The 19,383-nt window shown below is 42.0% G+C and overlaps 1 protein-coding gene across 5 annotated transcripts in view; it reads left to right on the top strand.

Moving 5' to 3' along the window:
* Positions 1–19,383, top strand: part of LOC125893543 (F-actin-uncapping protein LRRC16A-like) — an 88,535-nt gene that overhangs the window by 49,973 nt on the left and 19,179 nt on the right. For all 5 annotated transcript variants that reach the window (XR_007449897.1, XR_007449896.1, XM_049584274.1 and 2 more), the window contains exons 10-20: positions 6,699–6,787; positions 8,504–8,598; positions 9,128–9,214; positions 10,647–10,750; positions 12,156–12,233; positions 12,908–12,984; positions 13,946–14,050; positions 14,386–14,455; positions 16,103–16,184; positions 16,739–16,838; positions 17,702–17,756. Coding sequence is in view for 3 of the 5 variants with exons in the window: in XM_049584274.1 (XP_049440231.1) it covers positions 6,699–6,787; positions 8,504–8,598; positions 9,128–9,214; positions 10,647–10,750; positions 12,156–12,233; positions 12,908–12,984; positions 13,946–14,050; positions 14,386–14,455; positions 16,103–16,184; positions 16,739–16,838; positions 17,702–17,756 (942 nt within the window). In the remaining 2 variants the exon portion in view is untranslated. The remainder of the gene's footprint in view (positions 1–6,698; positions 6,788–8,503; positions 8,599–9,127; positions 9,215–10,646; positions 10,751–12,155; positions 12,234–12,907; positions 12,985–13,945; positions 14,051–14,385; positions 14,456–16,102; positions 16,185–16,738; positions 16,839–17,701; positions 17,757–19,383) is intronic.

Here is a 19,383-nt window from a genome sequence, read left to right as displayed (position 1 = left end):
AGTTTGTTCTCTATTCCTCTCACGTTTGTAAAGGTCCTGCTTCTCACTTCCTTAGTGCACTACTACTGCACTGGTGCAGTTGTTTCAGTTTGGTCTGTTATGGTATTTGTTTGTCTTTTCCCACCTTGCAATAAAAAGTGGGGTGGAGTGGCTTTGAAGAGGCTGTGTCTTTCTGTCCGTCCATCTTTCAAATAACATCCCTCAAATGACAGGTGATCTCAGACACCAGCTTATTTTAACAGAACACTGAGAATCAATAAGTATGTTTACATGCACAAAATATTCAGTTTTTTGCCCTTATTCCAAAAAAGACAATAGTCCTACTAAACTGTTTACATGGCTGATGAATATGAATATTCCACTTATATTCTTGTTATATGCGACCGTGCATACTGGGATTAACATACCCTAACATGTCGGTTATCACTTTGTAATATGGAAAAGCTGCTTGTACCATTTTGCTTCTTTTCCTATCGGTGGTGGACTTGTTGGACTCATCCTCCCTCTTTTATTCTTTCAACCACCTCCCCGAAAAGGTCACTGTTGTGATCCAAGTCTTTCACAATGTTTTAAAGCAGGCGTGTTTCTCCCTCTACCCAGAAATGTGGGCATTTCTTTTGGGTATGCATCTCTACTTATCCTTACAAACTGTTAGCGAGTTGGCTTGTGTACAACGTATCCATGACAGCGCACAGAGCTAGGCCGTGAACAGTCAAATCCCTACTGAGACACATATTCCGTATACATGCCCAAATAATGCTATTAAAACGAGAATAATCGGAAAATGCCACTTTTTAGATAAAGACTTAATTTGAAATATCCCAACAGAATGTTAATTACATGACTCATCAAATTCAGAATATTATCATATGTTATATTCAGAATAGTTTAATATTGGTGTGCATGACAAAGGCTGCTTCAGAAATACAATACAATATAGTGAGTGTGCCATTTTTTGTGCTGTCCAAATGTATCATGAGAATTATCATCCTCTATATAGTGGACTCAAAGTATGTTTTGAGTATGTTTTGTGAAAAGTAGCGTGCAACTGACAGCCACTAACCAAGAACTATATATCATCATGCATTGAGCTGAAGGAAAAATGGCAGACGGATGAGAGGAGAGAGAGCAGTGCAATTGCAACATATTCATGAGCTGTGGCGCCAAAATAATGTAAATGTGGGCAGGGCAGCACATCACAACACAAATGGCCACCAAGCACTTTGTATGTATTCATTTGGGAAATAAAGCCCAGTATAATATCATGTCATGCATGTCAGTCTATATCATGGATGTTCTTTCAGCTGAAATTGGTGTGGCAATTTTTAATTATGCGCCTGTTATGCATTATCTTTTGTTATAGTGGATCTTTAGTACAGTATATTGCTCAGTGCTCACCATGTTCTTTTTCTTAATTTAGCATGTTAGCATGCTAAAATTTGGTAATTAGCAATAAACACAAAGTGGCCTGCAGTTGAGGCTGATGGGAATGTTGTTAGTTTTGGTGGAATTTATTCAAACAATTTACTGGACAAATGTAAGTTTTGAGAGGAAGTGGCAAAGGGATGGACTGACGACCAACCAACCAAGGTTGACATTGCCTTTATAGGGCCATGCTGCCAGCAAGGCTAAAATTTTGATCATTTGAAGCTTCCGTATACGACATTGAGAGCATTAACACAGCAGCAAACAACTATATCTATGTAAACATACTGTATAGTGGAGTAATGGTGTCCAGAGCAGAAAATGAAGTCACACTCCCTCTGTTTGTGTTGCGATCCGAGCTTCTCTGTGGTTTGTTGTGGTAGATGGGCCAGCCACGCATGAGTGAGAGTTAGGGCTGGGCGATCATATGATCTCAATTCGGGATCGCGATAAAATTTTGATCAATCTCAATTATCAGCATGGGATGTTTTGAATCGATATCATATGGCAAAAGTAAGTGCAACAACAGCATATCAGAGTCTGACGGCTACCGTATGCCATGCAGGCAGGACACGCCCACTTCTCATTGTAAGCGTGGCTACAGTTGTGACGGGAGGTAAACAGAGAGAGAAGTTGGAAAAAGGAGAAAAAATGAGTGACACTGAAGTCGAGGACAGCAAAAATAACGCAGAACGTGAAAGCGACATCACTATATCATCCGGAACCGAAGATATTGTTGAAAAAAAGAGATAACGCGACGTCAGTTGTGTGGAAGTGGTTTGGATAACGTTACCTCAAAAGTGACGAGGAGCAGATGAAACCAGCCTGCAAAATATGCCGGCGGTTGGTACCAACCAGGTCGGGAAACACCACAGACGTTTTCAATCACCTGAGATGGCACCATCCCAGTGACTATACAGAGAGTCTATGCAGCCTCAAGTTGCCCTGACTCCACACACACAGTCTAGCAAGACCCCTTCATCTGCTGTTAGCGTCGCTAGCCGCAGCTTAGCAAAACAACAGTCTATCCAGTCGTGTTTTGCAGCCATTACCCCATATGAGAAGCATTCAAAGCGGTAAGTTTATATACAATGTTTCAATAAGTTAAAGCTTTTATTTGACATTGCTTCTTATTCTTTGAGTTTACATATGGCTAAATGGGAAAAAAACAACCGTAAACGGACAGCATGATTAGTGTTGCGTTCAAGGTCCCCCCCAAAAAACGGGAGAAAAAAGGCAGAATATTCAATTTTTTTTTTCCTCAATCGAATCCCGTGCCATCCAACGAAGCTACGAAGCTTCGAAGCTTCGAATTTTTTGGGTCAGCCCTAAATCCCACATGCAAGGGGCTAGCCATAAGGTTGTTGTTTTCAGCAAGTTGGCCTTGAATAGCTGATGCTGAGCTGTAGAGCTGTGTTACTTGGTATGACCTGCCTTTGGTTTAATTTATTCTTTCAAGCTTTATTCCTTCTCATCTGAGTTCTGTTGTGTATTTGTGCCCCATAGATTTAATTGCAAACTACAGCTGTTTACTAAGCTAAAGATGTGTTGCTGCTAATGACAGCCTGAAGTGGGGATGAGGTCTTAAGGTTTTTTTGGAAGGTCTTAAAAAAGTCTTAAAAAGGTATTGAAATTAACCTCAGGATTCCTGCATATACCCTGTAAAAACATTTTGTTCTCAATATTGGAAAAGCATATTATTTAGTGTTTTATGTTATTAAACTTTTATTGTTACATTTCAATGAATCTCTTGTTTCTTCAAGCTCCAATCAGGATGCTCCCCAAGCTGGCAGAATCAGCAAAAACTACATATCGTGATAAAAATCGAGATTGATCAATATGAAAAAATATATTGTGATAACATTTTTTGCCATATTGCCCAGCCCTAGTGAGAGTGTGTGTATTCCACTTGCTAGCCAATTGCTACCACTTATCCCTAATATCTGAACAGCGTCATGGTGGAAGCGCAATGCCCACTGTACGGTTCCCCCTTGGTTAACACTGTTGCTGTCATTAACCCCGTTAGCTAGCAGCTGCTTGCCACTTCAAGGGATTATCAGCCACTTCCACGTCCAAAGCCATGTGCAGACAACCTATGAATCATTGATCGCTCTGAATATCATGCAGAACTTCTTTGAATGAGAGGGTAAATGTATGTATGTATGTAAAAGCAGAAGTTTGAACTTTACCCTGTTAAGGCTGTTAAAACTGGCATGAATTAAAGGTCAACATTTCTCAATCTAGTTTTGATGAAACTTGGTTGGTAAATGGATCCTGTTACAAGTTTGCTGTTTGCTTATTTTTATGCTTATCATCCTCATATATGTTATTACTGCCTCCTCCTATATCATATATTTAGAGTCCACTCTATGTCTGTATTTACTACACTCTCACTCTACCTTTGCCTAAGTATGTATCTGCCCATACCGAACGTTTCCCCCATTGTTTCCTCCACCTTCCCCTCCTGTCTGTTGACTGAGGATCAGTCCAATGTTCTCGTGTGATAAGACTCTTAATCCTAACGAGACAAAGGGGCTCAATGTCTCAGGCTGTTGCCCCCCTGCAGCACTCCATTACTAACTCTCCGTCTCAAGGCTTCGCTCAGTCTCACCAATTACCACACGCAGCTTCCTCGGTCCAAACAATTATCTCACGCCTCCGTCACAGACAATTCCTTTGTATTGAATATTTTAAAATCCTGCCCCTCACTGTGCCATGTGCATATTTAGGCTCAAATACTCACACAGGCACATGTGCACCAACGTGTGTCCTTTCTATCAGAGATTAGTTTGTATTATAATAGACCCTGAGGCTTTTGTGCTGGGAATGTTACAGCGCATGTTTATTCAAATGCATTGTTACTTATTTTGGTGATGTTAGCCACAGATACTGTGTTTCAGACTTTGGTTATGTTGTGTCTATTGTGCAAGGAAGGGACATTTTGTGTAGCCTACCTATTTGGTTTCTGTTTAATGCAACAGAAACTCCTTCGGGTGTTTTTAAGGAAGCTTCCCGCAACTTTCCCATTGTTTTATCTGTGCGTGTTTATACAGTGATAATAGTGAATCAAGGAGTGGAAGGATGTGCTCTGGAGCGCGAGTTGTTTTTGATCCTTTGCCAATGGAAACAGTAACAACTTAGAAAGAAGAATAAGAAGGGGACAGAGGGTGAAAGAGAGAAAGTGATGACAGCAAAAAGAGCAGTGAGACCAAGAGAAAGGCCAGTGGGAGGTCAGTGGACAGAGTGAATGGGTAAAGATGCCAGATAAATGAGGAAATGAGTCAGACAGTCTCAAGAAAGAGAGATAAGATTTAAAGAGTGAAGCCAGAGCAGAAAAGTAAAGAGGAACTAAATATTTCCAGGTCGGGAAACTTGTTTTTACTCTCTAGCAGTCAATCAGTTGATGCTGCTGCCAAATCTATTGGCATGTAAAAGTTTAACTGAAGGTCAACACTGCCCATCAGGCTGAACTATTGTATCAGTGCGACTGTTTACAGTTGCATCAGGAGTATCGGAAAGAAATGTCTGTGGCTTATGAAGCAGGAAGAAAAAGAAAAGAAAAGGCCCGCAGGCTTAAATTATAATCTAACAGTCTCAGTCGAACTGATAAGAAATCTCTCAGTGCAGTGGACTGGATAATGGTCACATGTCCTCACAAACACTCTCTCTCTCACACACACACACATGCGCAGCAGGCTATCACAGTGAGGGATTATGCTGCTCATCCTCAGTTCAATCAGGCTGTTTGTCTCGTGGTCTAATCGAGATGCTGAGCCGAAAATGAGAGAGGAGGAGGAGAAGAGGAGAGGGCAGCGGTGATAAAGAGGACTCGCCCTCTGATTACCTCATGATCGCGCAGCATGCGAGCGTGTACTCGCGTGAAAGTGTGTGATGTATTTCAGCGGGACGTGGGGTCAGAGCAGCGCAGCATGACAAGGCTCTTATTTAATGAGTGGTAAATGGCGCAACGCTCACACTGACAGTGTCGCTGTGCCGTCCCCAACAGTTTTATTGTGAAAATACAGGCTCCTTTGTGTGCTCCCTCTTTCTCTCTGCTACACCACGACAGTCTCCTTGCTTCTTTTTCTCCATTTCATCCCTCACTACCCTCATATCTCCTTTTCCCTATCCTGTGTCATCCCTCGCTGCCTGCTATCATTCCTATTTTTCTTCTCTAATACTCACAGTTTCACAGAGTAAACATGTGAACAACACTCCCTTTCTTCCATCCCTCCCTCTCGTTGTCTTTCCACTACCCCTCTCTCCTTTCCTCCCCTCTTTCTCTCCCCCACACTGTAGATAACAGTGTGGGACAATGTCGCCAGTGTTTTGGCCACACTGAGGCTGCTGGCTGAGAGAAACGGGCCCTTATAGCATGAATGTCAATTACCAAGAATAACAACCGAACAATGGTCTGGCAAAGTTCTGTTCATATAATGGAAAATGTTTGTGTTATGAATCAGTGCAGATAATTAGTGTTGGAATATGAGGTTGCTGCACGGCAGGATGTGTCTCCATGTCTGAGTATGACGCAGCACACAGTGATCTGGGTCAGTGAACATCTAGGTAGGGCACGGATGTCCAACTGTTGAATTTTTAATTTAGTCTAAATATGAATGCCTTCACTCCCCCGGCTCTCTCTCCCGTGGTGTCGAGACCACGGAAGCGAGAAAACTTTTCTCCCCCTAAAGTGTCTCAAGTCTACTGTCCCCAGTCTCTCCTTGTCACGCACAAATGGTCTTTAAGCGAAAGAGACAGACTTCGTGCTGTATGCTTGTTTTTCAGCACAGCTTTAATTAGCATAAATGAACAACTTTTCAGAGTAGTTTGCACAAGAACACTTGAGGGAATCATGTGTGTCCCAAAAGTAAATTTCTGTGTTATTTTTATGACCTTGAATGTTTCAGTCCAAGCTTTGCTGTTCTCGGTAAAAGTGCATATCAACCCTTGGAGCTAGTTGGGTTAATTAGTGTATTTTTTATGTTTTTGATTAACGGATCAGTGAGCTAAGACCTGCGGTGCTGCTGTGAGTGTGAGACTCATAATGTGTAACATTATACCTCCCACTTTTAATATCACCCCGACTATCCACTGTTTTATTAAGCATGAACACACCAACTATAGTAAATTTAGAGATTTTGTTCTCTGTCTTGTTTAAATTATGCTCCCTGCAAAACAATGTATGACAAATTTTTTTCTAACATCTGTGTTGTGTACATGTACCTCTGTGTGTGTGTGTGTGTGTGTGTGTGTGTGTGTGTGTGTGTCTTCAGTCTGCAGATGTGTGTGAGCAGATCCTTCGGGTGGTGTCTCGCTCCAGTCGACTGGAAGAGTTGGTTCTGGACAACGCGGGACTCAAAACGTGAGATTATGCAGATTATGCATTAGGCTCTGCATGAATTTTACATCTAAAGGTCAATAAGCGGCTGGCAGAGCTTTGTCAAGTGTGAGAAAATAACTTGTGTGTAATCACTTGAGTAATCTCAGCTTGAATTTGGAGACTACACAGTTTTGGCAGAAAGCCTGTTTTACACACTCCGGATGTTGAGAAATGTTGCCCTTTACCAGACAGCTTTTTTGAGCTTGAACATAGACTGTATAAAAGAAGAGCATGTAGCCTGCCGGTCTGATAAGTGAAGCCAATGTGGTGGTGTCATAAACCTGCATTCATTTTAATGGCCAGCAGGGGGCGACTCTGCTGGTTGCAAAAAGAAGCCCAACTGTATAGAAGTCTATTAGAAAGCAACTCTAAGTCTTACTTGATTTATTGCCTCAGGAAACATTATCCTGATGAGTTAATAGTCTCAATGGATAGTTTCAAATCTTGTTTAATACAACATGATGTTCATTTGTAAATTATCGTCCCATGTCCTCCTGAGACCCTGTGTCCTCATATGAGGACATCATCATCATGTTTGGTTTCCTCCACCTTATACTTTATTCTACTTAACTTAGACCTGTTGTCCTATTTCATGGACACTTTTTTGCCATCAAGTGGCAGTAAAATCACAATGCATCAATCCATGTACAAACAAGATGGCAGCCATCCCTCATTCAGACTGCAGGCCATTGCATCACAAAAGTGGACAAGATCCAAAACCTGATCACATTTTATGGTTGTTTGTCTATGATTAATAAAGTCTGTACTTTGATATGACAGCAGTTTACCAATTTTAGCAACAGTACCTAGCTAAGATGCTGTTAATTGGGAAGTACTCATTTGAGGACATTGGGACGTCATCATCGTCTTGTATGTGGACATTGGGACTTTGATTTATTTATTATTATAAAAATGCATGCTAAACAATAAACAATAGTTCAGGTCTCAGGAGGATATAGAGTAAAATACAGAATAAAGCAGGGTATGCTTTTCGGGGGTGGCTATCTTGTAATTGACAAATCACTACCATGGTGATTTTCCTGGGTTTTGAATCAGATCCACCTCACACTCCTCCATAGCTCCACCCTGTCATCCAAATGGTCACTTGTGGCTCCCAAAAACCAAGGTGGCATCGGCCAAAATGCCAAACTCAAGGCTTCAAAATGGTAGTCCACAAATTAGTGGGTGATGTCATGGTGGCTTTGATGGAACTTTTTTATACAGTCTATGATCTTGACCCATACTGGCAACTAGAAGTCAGGACATCTCACCCAGTTACATCAATTTTAGCCCTTTTTATGAAGTCAATCACAAGTCTACTAGTTTAAAATGTAAAACTAATCATGTGTGCCTGTAGCTAAAATAAACTAAAATACATTTTTGAAGCTTGTATACATAGAGAGTTAACATACTAGACTCATCATAGTAGTTGAAACAAAGCACAGCACCAGGACACTGAAACTGAAGCCGCTAAATGGAGTTTAGCCATCACTAATTTTATTATTTACTACTGTGCTTTCCCTACCGTGACACGTAAACATGTGTTCTGTGAAAAATATCTGTTCACTGCTCTTCTGCTCTGCTGCTCTGACCTGGCAAGAGGAGGATATTTATGTTGCCAGAGGTTTTCGACAGGTTGCACACGCACAGCACATTGGTCACACACACGTAACGGATACACTCTTTCACCCTCTGCAGTGATTTTGCCCAGAAGCTAGCTGCTGCCCTGGCCCATAACCCCAGCTCAGGACTCACCACCATTAATCTTGCCAACAACCCACTGGAGGACAGAGGTATGATATCTAATGTAATGTGGCCTACTGTATTCATCTCTTCTCTGTCCTGCTCTCCACTGCACTCTGTTCTAAACACCTCTGTTCTACATCAGGTGTGAAAGGTACAGCCATTCAGTGTATACTGTATACACTACATAGAGTGATACAGAGTATTACAGTGTTGACAGTTACGGTTCCTTCGTTGCAGTGCACTGAGTGCAACAAGTTTAATATTTCATCACCTCTATCCTAAGGCCTTTCACTCTATCCAGGACACATGAATTAAAAATACATTCCACCAAATATTCAGGCAGTTGCATGCAAACATACGACAGATTATTTGTTCTCATGTAAAATTTACCACTAGGATGTATTGAATGTGTTCTCATGTAAAAAAGGATACCATATTTTTGTTGCCTTCTGCCATTTTGCTTTGACAGACATTAAACATTGTTGTTCTATCTGTGTTTATAGAATTAATCAATTTTGTCTGTTCACTTGACACTATGAGTAGAGTCATTGGCCAGTTCTGTTTCCCGTGCTGCAGGTATTTCCTCCCTGGGTGCTCAATTTGCCAAACTTCGTATGGGGCTCAAGCATTTAAACTTCTCCAAAACCTCACTATCACCCAAAGGTACGTGCTGTCTTTTGTGTACAGTTCCTAAAACAGATGGATGATAAATGAAGACATTTGCAGTTTTGAATTTGTCTTGTTGGATTAATGAAAATACAAAAAGATAATATAAATATTGAGTTGTTTTCAGCTGGCTTTCCTGTTCGAGTTTCAATTTATGCGCTTTAATATCATCAGATGCAATTCACATTTTCCACTTATCTGATCACATCTACCGCTGGGACGCTAATGATACTTATTTATCGCACTATTAACACAGTGTGTGTGAGAGGCGGAGAAATAAAAGAATATATTTGTAATGTGTGAGTGTGCTGAGACAGTCAGCAAACAGTGTGCATTTACACAGCTTTCATTTCCATAAATGCTGCTTACTAGACCACTTTTCTTCAGTCACTAGAGCCGTAACCTCTCGGCATGATGAGGAAATCCTTCTGCAGTAATGGCCTTTAATGAAATGCTATGAAGGGGCTGATTGCTTTTCTCCTAAAGAAAGCAGGGGATTTGCAGTCGCTCTTGTCGTTATTTCCAGATTAAATGTAGCTGCTATGAACAATCACTTGCAGGTAAAATTTTTTCTTGGTTCTCACCCAAAGTAAACGCCTCAGCGCTGTCTTTAGGGACCCACTGTAAACATGCTCTGCTCTCAGGCAATCAATAAAGAGCTATCATATTTCACAGTGTAGTAAGAGGGCTGCGCTGCTTAAACTGAGCCCTGCTCCTCTAGCTAAAGGCACAATCCATAATTTGTACCCCAGAAGTTCCCAAAGCTCAGTGCAGAAGTAAAGGATTAAGGACATATACGTCTGTAATCAGAAGATCTGTTATCTGATCTTTTGAATTTTGTTTCCGGCATCTGGAATCACAAAGATATAGAGTATTAGAAATGTTGTCTCTCTCTTTCTGTGTACTCTCCATTTCTCCTTTTATCACAGTCTTTCATCTCCTCTCTGCTGTCTAGCTCTGATAAGTCAGTCACTTGACAGTCACGCCTCGACTTACTGCTAGTTCAGTGTGTCAGCCATGTGATAGACGTGACACGGGTCAGTGGTGGTATGCGCAGAATGTCGATATCTTTTGCTCATTGCAAGAGAAATCCATGCATGCAAAGACGTGCATACACACATTTTCTGTCTTAAATACATGCTAGTAATATGAATAATAGCAGCACTTTTCTTGTAGCATTTCAAAAAATGAAAATGACTCATCCTCGACATAGCGTGAAACTGACATAAGTGTAGCATTACATCCATACAACCATGAGAAGGCACGCTCTTTCACTCTCCATGCATTCACTCTACATTCTGATCCGGTTCTCTCCCCGTCTTCACCCACTGCTCATTTCCTCTGCTATTTCCTTCACTGTGCTGTCAAAACCTCAAGTGGAGATTTGAGGGTTGTGATAATGCTGACGCTGTGTGTGTGTGTGTTTCAGGGGTGAACAGCCTTTGCCAGTCACTGAGTGCCAACCCGTCCATCCCCAGCAGCCTGGTCCACCTGGACCTCTCAGGGAATGTCCTCCGAGGAGACGACATGCAGGTACAAACACACACGGTTTCAATCGATCTCCGAGCTGGTAGCAATAACACTTAATTGATTGAAACAGTTCGCTGCTGCAGATGTGTGGAGGCCCTTTCAGACTGTTGCATATCAGCATGTCACTCTGTCCACGAGCATCGACTCTGGAAATTGGACATCTGTTCAGAGCACAGATACAGGGATCTCAGAGACACTCTCTACTATGGTGTTAACAGAGTCACACACGTCACAGCAGATGCATGATATGTGGTAAACATGCAATATGCAGTGATTAAGATGCGATAGATAGTTCTCAGCTCTGCTTCTCTGCTGCTTTAAATATACTGCTGAAATATAACAAATTGCTTGTTGAATGAAAGAAAATATTTTCCATCATTCTTTCATTGAACAAATTGAACTGAACACAAAAGGCACCAGTAAAAAAAACTAAATCCCTGAGTGCATTATCACAGTCATTCAAGATGTGTTTATCACACAAGTTGACATTGCATTGACAAAAAAAAAAATACACAGTCCTGCATCACAATGATGCGCTGTTTTTATATCTGAACAACAAATCATGATATATACAGACACAGAGGTTAACGTCATCTGTGGCCTATAGTGCAGTGACTCAAATTATGATTGTTTTAAAAGAAATAGTTCGACATTTTGGGGAATATGCTTATTCCCTGTCTTGCACAGAGTTAGATGAGGAGACTGACACCACTCTCATACAGCAAATATGAAGCAAGCATCAGCAGCTGGTTAGCTTGGCTTAGCACAAGGACTAAGCTAGATAGCTAGGTTCTAAAGGCATCCCCGCTGGTTGCTTGGTGTCACACACTGGCTCAGTGAATGTGACACACAACCTTAGATTAACTAAAATAGCCATTGGAGTGTGTAGATCAGCAAAGTCACTGATGAAAGCCATGCGTGGATGTGTGTCAGGTGTGATGTGGAGGTGCAAACCAAAAAGGAATGATGCAGGGTGGACGTCTGCTGTAGGAAGGAGAAGAGTGAAAACATAAGGCAGCTTTTATAACCGGAAAAGCCCAGGTGAGCTTAATCAAGACAGCGACTCTTCCATGTCAGCCAGCTGCCTGATGAAGTTGGCCAGAAGCATCCTCCAAGGAAGTCACTGCACTTGGCCAAGAAATAGTCCAGCACATACAGTAACAAGGTTTGAAATCAGAAATGATGGAAAACTATAAAAGAGAGCAGGTATTGAAATTGTAGGAGAGCAAAAGAGAAAACATTAAAGAAAAGACCTTGATGACGTCAAAGTGACACTGATGTAGAAGAAAATATTAGAAAGCATTTCCCTCTCAGGTCGACAACACATTAATCTGTCAACATGTCAGTGTTGATAAGACCTCATCCTCTCCTTTGTAACATTGTGTGTCATGTCTCGCTTTACGTTTAGCATTTCTACCACTTCTTGGGTCAACCTAACAGCCTGGCAACCCTTGACCTCTCCAACACTGACTGCTCATTGGACCAGGTGAGTCAGCAGGCACGCTGATAAGATATCCTATTCAATCTACTATTAAAAGATAATCAGCTAAAGAGATTTAAAATGATGGACACTGGATATTGTTAAGAAAGCAGGCCCCACAGAATGAGAGAAATACTGTCTGCAAACACATAACATGTGATTACAGTTGTCCCACATATGCTGCATTGTTAAACAAAGTGCCCGAACATTATTATCTGTGTTGTTGGGAGTGTAATTCGATTGTATAAACCCACTCAATCTGTGTCGCTGTCCGCTGCTTGTGAAGCGGTCTGAATACCGTATGTGATGTATTGATGTGGGTCTGAGAGCCAAATACAGTTTATTGATTAGTCTGAGATGTAGCCAGCTGTCAGCCTGTCACTGAACATATTGACTAGCTCCTAAATCATACTCTTTCTTTAGCACGTACGGCCAGATATAAATACGCTTACAGTACATGCTTCTAAACACACAAAACAGGCGCAATGCTTTCTTCCTCTCTTTGTCACAGTCATGCACAAAATAGGAAGATGAGTGAGAGTTGGAAGGTGCAACTTTCAAAGCTCATTCATTGTTAAAGCACTTTTCCTAATTAAATTGTTAGAAACTAGCAAATTAAATACTACTTGAGACAGTTTATGCAGCTTAGATGTGAAGCTGATGTATTCTGTGTTCTCCAGGTTTGCTCAGCTCTGCTGCGAGGCTCGGCCCAACACCTCTCTGTTCTTAACGTGTCAAAGAGTGTCTTCCCTCACAGGTAAGAACCCATGAGCGTTGTACTTGCAGTTACCTGACATAAAGGAATAGGAATTAATTTGTTGTTGTAGCTTATTTCTTACAAGGTTGCTTGATCATGAGTGCATTCCCAAATGCAGTCCCAGACATCCTTAATTATCCACATAATAAACACAGATTAAACTCAAATTTGCTCAAACATGTCTGGAATATCTTCTACATTGTCATCCATAATGAGCTCACTGGAAAAGGGGCCGTAGCCGACCCCACTGAGGCTTCTCTTGGATTCCTCTTGCTGCCAACAGCAAAGTGTCTTTTTGTGCTGAAAGGCAGATTTGACCTGAAATGTCAGGCTTGTTACAGTAGCTCCTTCTTGCCCAAAAAATTCTCTGTGTGTTCATGTGTGACACCTGCTGGTGACAAAGTGCCACTACAAGCAATATAAAAGGCAGAATGACAGTGTGTTTGATTAGGTTTGTAAATGTGCACCATACGACTGTGTTTTGAATTTGAGTGCCTGGGTGTGTGTGAGTGTGTGTGTGTGTGTGTGTGTGTGTGTGTGTGTGTGTGGTGCAGAGCTTGTGCGTAACAGATGGGTGGTGGGTGGAGTTGTCTCCCCATTATTATCTCTTTTCCCAGTGTGCCTCGAGGGAGTTGAGGACTTCATCAAGGGGAGCAGGGGAAGGGGGGGGGGGCTGAGAGGGGAGATGAGCAGAGGTGGGAGAGAGGAGGAGGCATTGGGAGTAGGAGAGTGGAGTATATGTAAAGTAGTAAGGAAATGGAGGGGGTGGAGAATCCCCTCTGAAGACTTTGTGGATCTGAAACAGTTTCTTAAAGAGTAGACAAAAACTAAAACAAGCCTTATATGGTGTTGGATCAGAGGAGCTTTAAAAATTTGTCTGAGAAGTTCATGACATGTTGTATTTCAAGTAATCAGTTTATCTGCATTACTTTATTTCCTGCCCTCTGTTTGTTTCTCGTAGGAAAGGCAAAGAGGTGCCTCCGTCATTTAAGCACTTCTTCAGCAGCGCCATGTCTCTCAGCTCCATCAACGTGTCAGGAACCAAGCTGCCGCCAGAGGCCCTTAAGTGAGAGAACGATTCATTCACATTTAATGTGTCTGAGGAGCTTCTGCCCCACATTCTCTCTGACTGTACTTTGTGTTCTTTATCTTTTTTAATTACCTTTATCCCCATTTAAAGCTGTGTGTTGTTAGACTTTGAGGTACAGTGAGAATAAACTTGTTTTGTCAGCGTGTATCAGAGCATAGGTGCTGCAGCTTTATCTTGTCTTTTTACATATAATTACACAATGAAAAGTTTTTTCAAAAGTCAACATAGTATCTCGTAATACCATTGTTTATTTCCTAGTATTTCATTCTTAAGCTATTATTTGTAATTGCATATTTTGTTTGCGTTTTTAGAGCTCTCTTGCTCGGCCTGGCCAGTAACCTTAATCTGAAGGACGTGTCTCTGGACCTGAGTTGCTGCGAGGTAAGACCGACAAAGATACACACTCTGTCAGGCATTTCCCCCTCATGAATCATTTTATTGAAAGTGGAGATACCTTTTACGATTTGTGCATTCGTACCTGGCTTGTGAGGGATAATTTCCTCACGGCTGCACTGAAATCACATCATTATGTGGCAACTGTGGAGCGGAAGCCCCAAACATTCATTAGAGATGGATAAAGTGTTTAAAATTCATGCAGTGACAGCAGTGATTTCTCTCAGAGCAGGTGCAGAGGAGAGTAGACCTAGATCCCGCAGCTGTGGTTAAATTAAATGCACAGCACAGTGATGCTGATGATAATGTAGGTAACATAGTATAAGAATGTAAAATACAGTGAAAGCCTGAGTAATCAAAGGACAGCAACCAGTGGATTTCAGGAGGACGCTGGTTTTGTTGCCTTGATTGTGTTCCTTTATCCGTCCTCTTTCCAGTATTAGTAGCTTTTGTCTAAGTGCCCTTGTCAGCCAAACTTAGGAGAGTGTGGTCTTTAATAGTTTGAGGTAACGCTCATCCAATGCAATCAGCTTTTTAGGATCCACTCCAAAGCCATTTGACAGGCCAGCGACACTGTTAAGAGGCTGTATAATGGAATACTTGGCAGCCAGCAGGCAGCGGTGGAACAGAGGGGCGGGGGTGGGAGGGGGGCTTAGTTTCCGTCCCTAATTGTTTCATCACAACTCTCACCCACACACACACACACACACACACACACACACACCAGCTCCTCGCCTTCATCTCCACCCCTGCTCAAACAGAAAAAAGACAGCTTGCTGCAGATTGAATGGGACTGCTAAAGATAACACATGAATGCAAATTACACAGGAAATGCAATTCCACATTCCCATAGAAATCTTCCCAAACTGAAGCTGCGGGGGAAATGATGCGTTCTGTCCTTTTTCGAGGTCTTAATGAACCGTTTGGTGGTGGCAACCCTAATCTGTGCTATGAGTGGGCTGACAGCATGCAAAATAAGGACTGTGTGTCTGACTCCTGTTGAGTGTGTTTGTGCATGTGTGTGTGTGAGTCGAAGTATGATCATTAAGCATCTGTGTGTTTTGTTGCTGGTAATTGTTGGCGTGGCTCTGACGTGCTGTTCTCTCCCCCTAATGCTTCTGTAAGCTTGGCCATTGTGTAAGTACAAATGTGCTCACTCTTAATAATTAACATCTCATTCCTCCTCATTTCTTGTTTGCACGTCTGTTTTGGCAGATGCTTTATTTTCCTGCTGATCCCATTCTTCTCGGCATCCATATTTACATTCCGGATGATCTGTGTTATTTGAATTTATGTGTCACTTACCATCATTATGTTAGTCATTTAAAACCTCTTGATGAGTCTATCCTGCATGTTTCCATCATTAGTAGTCTGTTAGAACACAAATGCATGTTTCACCTGAGACTCTGACGCAGATGTTTTCATATTGGACCTCTTTCTTTTAAGATTGTCAAAAATAAATTTGTGACTTTGATACGTTTTTGATACCAAATGTTTAAAACGATATGATCTGGACACAAGTGTATATTTTATATACAGTACTTGAGTCTCATATTGTTGCATTTATACAGACATTTGCACAGTGCATGCCTTTGTGTAACTGTGTGTATAAACGTCTCCTTCCTGTGTCTCCAGTTGCGGTCAGGAGGTTCTCAGATCCTTGAAGGTTGTATTGCAGAGATCCCAAACATCTCCAGCCTAGACATCTCTGACAACGGTGAGATATTTACTGAACTTTTCAACCCTAACCTCGTGCTAAAAAAGTCCTTCATAACCTCCACTGCCTCCCCATCCCCCAACGTATCGACTTCAAACTCCGACTCATCGTCTATAGCCCTCAACAACCTGGCTCCCCCCTACCTGTCTGAACTCCTCCACCGGCACCCTCCCTCCTGCACTTTCAGGTCTGCTGATGCAAACCTCCTGCCCCCCTTAAACAAGGCTAACCATTGCACCTGGGGGGACAGAGCTACATCCATTCCTGCTCCTATCCTCTATATCTCACTCCCTAAATACATCAGAGACTCCCCCTCACTCTCCACCTTCAAAAAATCCCTCAAACACACCTCTTTAAAACTGCCAACACCTTTAAAAAACTGTTCTTCTCCCTCTCTGCTTTGTTTCCCTTCCTGTCGATTATTTCATTATTGTTTTTTCTTTTGTTTTGTTGTTCTTGTTCTCTGTAAAGCATCTTTGAGTTTCCAGAAAAGCACCATATAAATCCAACATATTTTTGCTATTATCATGTCTAATGTATTTCTCTATCACCAGGTCTGGACTCGGACCTGTCCACTCTGCTGGTGTGGTTGGCCAAGAACCGATCCATCAGACACCTGTCTCTGGGCAAGAACTTCAACAACATCAAGTCCAAGTAAGTAAGTCCGAGTAACTCAGTGCTCTTCCTCTCTCTTCCTGTACTGTGCACAGCTGATGTGTACGGTACAGGGCGTTTAGAGACATAAGGCTTTTCCACTGGTGCTTTTGGCCACACCAGGTCAAACCATGCCACGTTGATTTGTATTTCCACATCAGTTTAAATACTTCACGTTGTGCCAAGTTAGGCACAAGATGGATCATCTTCAGAGTTGAGTTAAAGCACGCCAAAATGACTCCAAGCTGGTCACGGAGATGTCTGATGGGTGTCATCGTCATTCAGGGACGGTTCAGTGTCAACATTCAGAGAAATTCAGCATCATCCCATTTCTCTTTTTTCAAGCAGATAACGGTAGATGCCAAGAAACTTTGTAACAACAGCCTGAAAATCCATAATGATAAGTAGCTGGCTACTAACAACCGTTGCACAGCACCAAAGACAGTGCTGCTTTTAAACATCACACGTCATCAATTAAAGACTCACCTTCAAGTGGGTAGCCCTGCTGTATGGACATCAAATCCTTGCTGTGTTAAAATGATGCACCGAGTCAAGCCAAGCCAGCCCACGTGTATGGAGAAGGGTTATTAGTGGTTAGGCCTGGGTTGGGTTTGGTTGTGACTAAAAGAGTGCTCAGCCAAAACAAACCCACATCAGATAAACCATAGAGTTGATCTTACAAATGCCACATGGCACTGAAGTCTGACTTGTCAGTGTTGTATTCAAGATGGATTTACACAGAATTATCTAGAAACAATATATTGTCGTTTGTCGGAGGAGAAATATCTGTGCAGTGCAGGTTTCAAACGATTGCTCCCTAAGTGTAATTATATTCACAATGTCTACTTTTCTTCCTGTCTCAGAAACCTTGCTCCAGTGTTGGACAGCCTGGTCCATATGATTCAGGAAGAGGAGTCGGTGAGTATTTAATTTCCTTCTGTCCGGTTTTTGTGAGAAACGGTAGCTAGATGGTGAAAGAGAAAGTCCTCCAAACAGATGCCTCAGTTTGAATTCTGTATCAGCCAGCCAGCACACAGCTGAAGCAAATCAGTAAATCTCCACCAGCTTCCCTACAGCTGACCTCTGACCTGTCCATCAGAGGGTAACATGGATATCATCCCCCTACAGTGATCAATAAAGTATCACATTAAACTGAAACCGTGTGGTTTACGAGAGCACTCAAATATTAATGTTATTTTTAATGACTTAAAGGATCAGGTGCATGAAGCTGGATCACGACCGCACTATAAAGAGAAACATGACAGATGATGATTGCTGATCTCTATTCAGAATTCTAAACTGACCCAGAGATGATAGCTTAGCCAACACACTTCATCCACTGGATTCTGTCAGTGTGTAAATGGGAAGTTATTTAGATATTACAAGATGCCGGGTAAGCCATCATTTTCTGTCTATGCTCAGAAAAGCTGCGGTGTAATAAAAGGATCTTCTCCAGCTTCTAGCTATCTCCCTTCCTCCCTGTCCCTCAATCCATCTCACTCATTTTATCTCTCCCTCCATCATGGGAGCTGTAACAAATTTTGCCCTGGTGCCTGCCCTTTTTTGTCTCCCACAGAGGTGGTAGTGCTAGATTGATGGTCCTATTGAGCTGCTCTGTGCTGGATTGGTCTCTCGGTGCTTGTAGTATGTGTGTGAGTGTGTGTGTGTGTGTCATTATGTGCATGAGAAGATAGTGTAGGTGTATGAGCTGGTTATCTGGCTGTGCAGGTGGGATGCAAACACAGGAGAAAAGGAGAGAGAAACTTAATACACGGGTGCTGAAAAAGTGATATGCAGAGGTTAAAGGTTGTAGGTCAAAGGATTTTAATGAGGGGTGGAGCGTAAGAAATAAATAAAATAGAAGTAGGAAGGCAAGGTGGCAGTGAATGTTGTTTCTGTGGCATAGGACAGCTTATCTCAGAGAAGGGCTTGCTGTTAAAAGCAGCTGTGGTGAATGGATTTCTTTGGACGTGGGATGTAAAGTGTGCACTTGCATGTTGTGTGTGAATGTGTTTTAGAGTATGTGCATGCTATGCTGTCTCGCTGCATCTGTGTTCGAGAGACAAGGGTGTAAGCAGTCTCCTAGGTGCCTCTCTACCACTGCTGTCGTGCAAACACAGATAAGTGAAGGCCTGTTGAGATAATACATTTCAAACAAGTTTAAAATTTTATTCAGGTGCACATTTTTTCCTCTTTCATGTGTGCAGAGAGGAAAAAAACACACACACACTGACGGACAGTGTGTTTGACACAGCTCCAGGCAGCACAGTTACCCTGTTGTGTTTCTGTGTCCTGGCCTGAGTCCAGACAAATAGACCTGGGATACCTCACGGCTGCCAGAGTAAAAACCGATACATAAACTGTTTTTTGTGTTTCAGAGAATATTGATATCACTCTCACATATGTGCAAAAAAAACAAACAAAATGAAGCTCCAGCCAGCAGCTGGTTAGCTTAGCTTTGCATAATGACTGAAAATATGCCCAATGGCACCTAAATCTGTCTCCCGACACCTGAGCTGCATCTGAAATTAGGTATGTAAAACAG

The sequence above is a fragment of the Epinephelus fuscoguttatus genome, linkage group LG8, assembly GCF_011397635.1.
Source record: "Epinephelus fuscoguttatus linkage group LG8, E.fuscoguttatus.final_Chr_v1".
NCBI lineage: Eukaryota > Metazoa > Chordata > Actinopteri > Perciformes > Serranidae > Epinephelus > Epinephelus fuscoguttatus.
This window is presented reverse-complemented; position numbering and strand designations above follow the sequence as displayed.